The 7,378-nt window shown below is 42.0% G+C and overlaps 1 protein-coding gene across 1 annotated transcript; it reads right to left on the bottom strand.

Moving 5' to 3' along the window:
* Positions 1 to 867: 867 nt before the first annotated feature.
* LOC308220137 (uncharacterized protein) lies at positions 868 to 4,638 on the bottom strand (the record flags this gene model as incomplete). Its single annotated transcript, XM_080615925.1, has 2 exons — positions 868 to 977; positions 4,152 to 4,638. 2 exons carry the CDS (start codon positions 4,636 to 4,638, stop codon positions 868 to 870), a joined length of 597 nt encoding a protein of 198 aa, XP_080472051.1.
* Positions 4,639 to 7,378: the final 2,740 nt, after the last annotated feature.

Raw genomic sequence — 7,378 nt, 5'->3', positions numbered from 1 at the left:
AATAATTATTGGTATTTTTACTGTTATTATTGATAAAAGATACTAGACATACCTTGAAGTTAAATGATAATAAGTCCCTTTTTTCATTCACTCATTTTTCTGTGTTCTTCAGAGATACCCAACTGTTCAGATTTTAGACAGGGGAAAAAAATTGTTAACTTTCTTACTCACTAAATTAAAATTAATATTGGCAGTGAACCTTGAAACCAGCTGCAAAGGACTTTATGTCATCAGATGAACCTTCATGCCTTAAGGCAATTTATTCTGGAAGAAATACGGCTGGTTATATTGTTTCTTATTGCTGCATCAGTTCTGGGCTTTGCTATAGATTAAGAAATCTTTACCTTGTTTAGCCTCCATTTCTGTGTGTTCTTTGAGCTCTGCTGGCATCGACTTTTTTTGAATGAAATGCTGTCCTTTCTTTGGGTTGCCTCACAGCTTTTGGTGTACTTACTTTGGTTGCAGCAGAATATGATCCAGACTTTGTTCTGCTTTTGCTTACAGCCTCTTCCTGGTCTTAGTAGGATTCAAGTGATCGGTCTTGGTCAGGTCCTTAAGCTGTTGTTTCACAATTCTGTGGTTACAGCAGGTGTGAGGAAATTGCAAGTACTTAGGCAAGAGGTATATAACTGTATGACATAGTAAAGTGTTTTTCAATGCCTTTAAAATTCTTATCTCAAAATTTCTGAAATATCATTTCTTTTCTGCAAAGAGTTTGAGATTGAAGAGCTCTTCTATATATGCAGTCCTATGTATAAATACATAGGTCCAGATTATCGTAAGAGCTCTACTGACTTCAGTAGTCTCCATCAATTTCCATTCTCTGCAAACCTGACCTCTAGACACAGTATTTGAAACCTTATATTATTAGAGTTGTTTTTCCATACCATACTTCATTCTGCTAAACAGCTGCCTAGGAATCTTATTTTCTGAATTGGTGGCCAAGCTGCCAATAAACAATTCTTCACCCTTCACATCTGGGGAGAGTACAAAATCCCAGAACTTTCATTAAAAAATATAACAAATAACTGATAATGTAAAATCTTTGCACTGAAGGAGCATAATTATAGCGAAAACAAAACATGAGAATTAAGAATATACACAAACCCTGAAATAATAAATAACAAACCCTGAAACAAAGCATGGTTTAAGAATAAGAACGGAGGTTTAGAAAGAGGGACACTGACTATACTATTCTTTTTAAAGAACCTATCTCTTCTACTCTGCACTTTCATGTAGAGAAATTTACAGATGCAAACCAGTTATTTCACTTATGTATGCATAGTCTTGTAATTCTTTAAGCAATTTTTCATAAGAAGGTTATGCTAAAATCTGAGTGGACAGTCTGGGTCTTGAATCAATCAGATGTTTTGCTGTGTACCTCATGACCTGTGCTGCACCTTTAATAGTGCCTCAGAAACGCTGTCAAAGGCATTCAAATCTAAAGCAAGTTTTCTTTGAGCAGGATTTAAAGCAAACAACACTTGAAAACAGAAAATGTCAAAATGACTGGGCTAAAATAAATAGTACTTGTCCAATGATTTCCCTCTGGCCTCCATGTCCTTGCAGGGACCTTTTCTTCCCCTCTTGCTCCCAGCCCAGGAACCTTTCAGCTGAGTCCTGCAGTGCCTCAAATTGCATGCAGTCCCTTCTTCTTAACTAGGAAAGTTTCTCTTTCCATGGAGCCAGGCTGGGTTCCTGTGCTTCGAAGGGCATACTGACCCATACTATCAGCTGTTTGAGCCCTCATCACTCCTGTCCCTCCTCTTGTGGCCCTGTGCTGGAGAGCTCTCTCATAGAGCACATTTTTGCACTCTCCTGAGGAGGATCAGCCCTGCTCTTTCTCCACACACTTCACCAGATGGATAGTACAGCTGCCAGAAGGCAAACAATGGCTTTCTTCCACTGGCCAACCATTGCCTATTGAAAGAATGCATCATATAAAAATAATAAATAAAATAGATATTTTCTGTCCCAGTCAAATAAATTTTTCTTTTTAAGGAAATTTCAAAAGACAGTTTGGCAACCAGATGCTGAAATCAGAAATTATACTATGCTTCCTTTTCTGAAATCCTTACACTGACATTTCTAGGACAATCCTAGTTTGTCTTATTATGAATGTATTACAATATTCACAACTTCTGATTCAAATTTAGCTTTTCAAAGTGTCTGAGTCCCATATACAGGCAACAGAGAGAAGCATGTGTCGTTGAAGACAATCACAAGGATTTTTCCTCTGTGTTGACATGATGGTGCTTACTTCCAGTGATTCACTAGGTGTAAATTAGGGAGCTATTCAATGTTTGGCTTTCTCTGGGGACCAATTTGGATTAAAGATAGGCCTCCTTACATGAATGCTTATTCTTGTTGCAGCACTGACATTCACTGTCTCCACAGCCTTCCTTTTGAAGTTCTTGGGCTGTGGTATGAATACTGATGTTAAACTGATTACCAAGATGATCGCTCTCCAAATAATGTCTTTGTAACTTTTAAAATTTCCATGTCATGATTTACCATGCAGCCTCACAAATTGATGCTCATCCAATATTTTGTCCATTATAGTACCAGATCATAAATTTAATTCACTGCTCCTGGAAGCCCCATGCTAGGTTTCAAGACAAAGCTAAAGCCCCACAGCCTGAGAGTTACCAATGCCCTGCCAATGTTGTTTTGGTTTAGCTACAAAAAATTGAATTTCTGTACTTCTGACACACTTGAGCACAGGTTTTGTGTGAGCTGTTCACACAGTTTCTATTGTTGATAGAGACTGTTTCAAAGTCCTTTCCAGTCAGGAAGATCATCACAACTTTCATATGCTTTCACAGCAGCAGTAATAGGCTGGTAAAATATGGCTTACTGGAAACGTAAACTTTATGATCAGTGTCTGAATTTTTAACTCAATGGCATTAACTAAGACAAGAAGGGAAAATAGGACTGTTGTGTTTAACACGAAATAAACCTCAGGAGTATGTCTTTCATTCTGCTTATTTTTGTTATATTTAATGAACTTTAAGAAAATGAAAAATAAATAAGTGCTAAACTAGCATCTTCTATGGGTTTGTGTCGTGGTTTAAGCCCAGGCCGTAAATCAGAACCATGAAGTCCACTTCCCCCCCCACCTTTCTTCCCTCCGCTCCTGGAGGGACGGGGAGGAGAATCAAAAGAATGCAACTCCCACGGGTTGAGATAAGAACAGTTTAATAACTAAGGTATAACACAAACCACTACTGCTACCACCAATAATAATAATGATAAAGGAAATAACAAGGGAAGAGAATACAACCGCTCACCAACCGGCACCTCGCCCCCACCCCGCAGTCATCTAGCCCTTCCGGGAACTCTCAGTTCTACATCCTGGGCATGACGTGCTATGGTATGGAATACCTCTTTGGCTAGTTTGGGTCAGGTGTCCTGTCCCTGCTTCCTCCCAGCTTCTCCTCCTCCCTGGTAGAGCATGAGACTCTCAAAGTCCTTGGTCAGTCTAAACATCAGTGTTATCAGCTCTGTTCCCAGGCGGAAAGTCAAAACACAGCACTGCACCAGTAGAAAAAATGATTGCTACTGCTAAACCAGGACAGTATCCACCCCTTATTCCATACCATTCACGTCATGCTCAGATCCCACATTTTCAATATACCCTCACTCTCATCTCAGTGCACTCTTATCTTAGTGCACGGACCAATCCCTATAAAGCTGCTAAGTCCATTCCAGTCTTTCAGAGCAGGAGAGGCCCATTGCAAAGTCCACCCCTCGATCATGAGACCATCTCTATGTTGCATCTCTGCCCTGATGGCCTGAAGTGTCATGGGCCCATCAGGCTCAAAATAATTCACCCTCCTCTGCAGCAGTCTCTGCAACTTGTCGTCGGGGACTCCACACAGCTGCCTTCCATCTCCGATGCTTCCAAAGCACTGGAGGGGCCCAGTGGATTAGATACTCGCCTGTACTGTCCCACACACCGTGACACTCATGACTGTCCAGCCTTGGGAAAAACCTCTTGGTCCCCCTGTATTGTCTAAACCCAGACAAGACCCAAACCTGACTCTGCTTAACTCTCGGGATCAGACAAAATGGCCGTGGGTAAAACACACTTTATGTGTGTGCCAACATGGTGATCGCCATCACAATCAGCAAGCAGGTCCCAAGGGTACCCAAAGGCCATTCAAAACCTTCAGAACTCTCAAATGATGCTGCTATGCTTGCAGGCTCTCTCACCACCAGCTTCTCTTTTTCTGAGTCCAGATCTTCCTCCTCTGCCTTGCTGGAAAGTGCTGCGGGGTCTCCTGCATCCTCCTGCGGCTCGGGCTCACGGGGCTCGGCGGACGGCTGCTGGGGGATGCTCTCGGCCGCCGCGGGGCTGGGCTCGGCCGTGGGGCTCGGCTCCTCCGCCGCCTCCTCCCGCTGCTTGGCAGCTGCCTCCTTCCCCTCCTCGGCAGCCGCCTCCTTCCCGGCCTCTGGCCCCGCTCCCGCCGCCGCTTGCTCCCCGGGGCTGCTCTCCCGGGCCGCTTCGGCCGCCGCCGGCTCCCGGGGCCGCTCCCACTCGGCTCCCCGCAGCCTCACAAAGACGGATGCGAGGACGAGGGCCAGGACAGTGAAGAGCAGCGGGACGGCCAGGTACAAGTCCACAGCCACGTCCATCCCGCCCTGCTGCCGGAGCCCGCCCGCGTTACAAGCCATTACCGTAAAATACAATGAAACAAGAACCTTAGCCCAAGGCCCACACTTGATAAACACTAACACAGCAAATACCGGCTCTAAGTAAGCTACAGCATACTGAAACTGTGGCATCAAGAGAAACAACTTTGAGAGCCAATAAATCAGCATTGTGCCTTGGTCAGATCTGTTGTTATCTCAACCCTTCATGCCCCACGTTGGGCGCCAAAAAGAACTGTCGTGGTTTAAGCCCAGGCCGTAAATCAGAACCACGAAGTCCACTTCCCCCCCACCTTTCTTCCCTCCGCTCCTGTAGGGACGGGGAGGAGAATCAAAAGAATTCAACTCCCTCGGGTTGAGATAAGAACAGTTTAATAACTAAGGTATAACACAAATCACTACTGCTACCACCAATAGTAATAATGATAAAGGAAATAACAAGGAAGAGAATACAACCGCTCACCAACCGGCACCTCGCCCCCACCCCGCAGTCATCTAGCCCTTCCGGGAACTCTCAGTTCTACATCCTGGGCATGATGTGCTGTGATATGGAATACCTCTTTGGCTGGTTTGGGTCAGGTGTCCTGTCCCTGCTTCCTCCCAGCTTCTCCTCCTCCCTGGTAGAGCATGAGACTCTCAAAGTCCTTGGTCAGGGTAAACATCAGTGTTATCAGCTCTGTTCCCAGGCGGAAAGTCAAAACACAGCACTGCACCAGTAGAAAAAATGACTGCTACTGCTAAACCAGGACAGTTTGCATCCCTGAATGCAATGCTAGGGGATGTTCCAACCCCCAGCCACACCAGAATTCTGAAGGAAGGGAAAAAATATATTGTCTTAATTTCTTCAAATCCTCACCCTTCCCATCAGTTGTGCTACCATACCATGGGTTTTGTTTGACGTTCTTTTACTAATATTTCAGATTAAGGGCTCCAAGGAATAATAATTGGGCAGAACTCCCCTGCAGACAAGAAAAATACGCTCATATTGTATCTAAGTTCTTACTGCAAGTTTTGTCCTGCTGACCTTTGCAGTGACTTCCTTTCTGATGCACCAAAAGACTACTTTACAATTGTTTTTCTGTTGACCTTAGTGAAGACTACCTGTAGCATTCCCAAGCTTCACCAAGACTTCAGATTTCTAAGAAATCAAAAGTTACATTCTTGAGAAGGGTAAAACTTTATGACTAAAAATAACTATAGGCACGTGCATAGAAATAACATCAGTGATGTTCTTAGAAACAAAATGATAGTGTTACTAGTTGTTTATGACTTAAGATGAAAAAGCAAACCAGGGCTTTATTTCTACAGCCTGTCTGTAAACAAGGAATAAATTGTATTTCAACTTTATCTTATAAAGCAGGTGTAAACTTGCAACAGAAAATTCAAAACTGCATATATGTAAAGCCCTTTTTATGTCCATTGCTTTTGCTATGGTATTAAGGTTTCTGTCTGACACTGCTCCTTTTGGTCTCAAGTTGCTTTGAATTTAATGAGAAGCTTCAAGGAAGCATCACACTGTAATCTATAAAAGAAAATTTCGTTTTTGTTTTGTTTTTTTTTTTTTCTATGTGAATGCTTCATTTAGGTTTTAGTATTTACCACAGTGCTTCCCACAATTCTGTATTGCTCTTAATTATGATATTCAATTTGCCTTTTTTGCTCATTTCTTTCAGTTTGGTCTAAGCTGAATCAGCACAGGAATGGTGTGAATATGTAGTCCATTATGTATCTTGAAATAGTCCTTCATGTAAGCTTTAAGGAACCTTTTAAACTTACTCTTCTTTATATTTTTAAGCTATCTGTATTGCATTGAGATTCCTCTTATGTTGACAGAGCAGAAAATATATAGGTCCACCACTGGCTGACTGGCAAGGACCAATCTAATATTAAGTCACAGTATTACTAGTAGTAAACTGTAATAAACAAAACATATGTTTTCAGAAAAATAGGGCAAGAAAAGAAAAGCACAGAACAGCCAGTCTATCCCCTGCCTCCACAGGATTGGGGATGCTGAACAGATGTTTGGTCTAACATGGATTTCAATGCTTCCAACAATGGAAAGGCCATAACATCCCCAGTAGGTCTGTTTCTTTGCTTCACTATGCATGCTGTTATAAAGTTCATCTGTTTGACTCAAGTCTTCCCTGTTTCAAAATAAGCTCCTTAATTTTTGTGTATGAAAGTTGAAATTGATTCTTCCTTCCTTTCAGCAACAACAATTCATACAATTGAAAGCTGATCTTGTACCTTGTTGGTCTTATCTCTGACAGACTTAAAAGAAAATGCTCTTTCAGTCTTTTTTCATAGGTCATGTTTTCAGAGTTCTGATCAGTCTCTCCTCTATATTCTTTCCCTTGTCATATCTGCCCATGGCTGAGGACCTAACCAGTTCTGAATGTGGAAAGAGAATGACTTTCCATGCCCTGTAGCTTATGCTTTTATATATGTGTCCCACTAGGATGCTTATTTTTTCCAGAAATAGCATGATATTGTCTACTCATATTTAATTTGTGCTAAACTGTAACTGTAATAACAAACACTTTTTGTACAGAACAGACACTTGACAACTTGTCCTCTATCTAGTGTCCGTCAATTAATTATTCCCTCCTGAGTTCCTTATCTTGTACTTGTCCTTACTGAATCCAATCCTATTTTGTTTACTTTTTCCTCAAGAAATTTCTTCAGTTTTTCAAGATGATTGAAAGCCTGTCCTCATGCTGTCCCA

The sequence above is a fragment of the Psittacula echo genome, assembly GCF_963264785.1.
Source record: "Psittacula echo genome assembly, chromosome: 4".
Classification (NCBI taxonomy): domain Eukaryota; kingdom Metazoa; phylum Chordata; class Aves; order Psittaciformes; family Psittacidae; genus Psittacula; species Psittacula echo.
The sequence above is the reverse complement of the archived record's forward strand: the minus strand, read 5'-3'. Positions and strand labels throughout refer to the sequence as shown.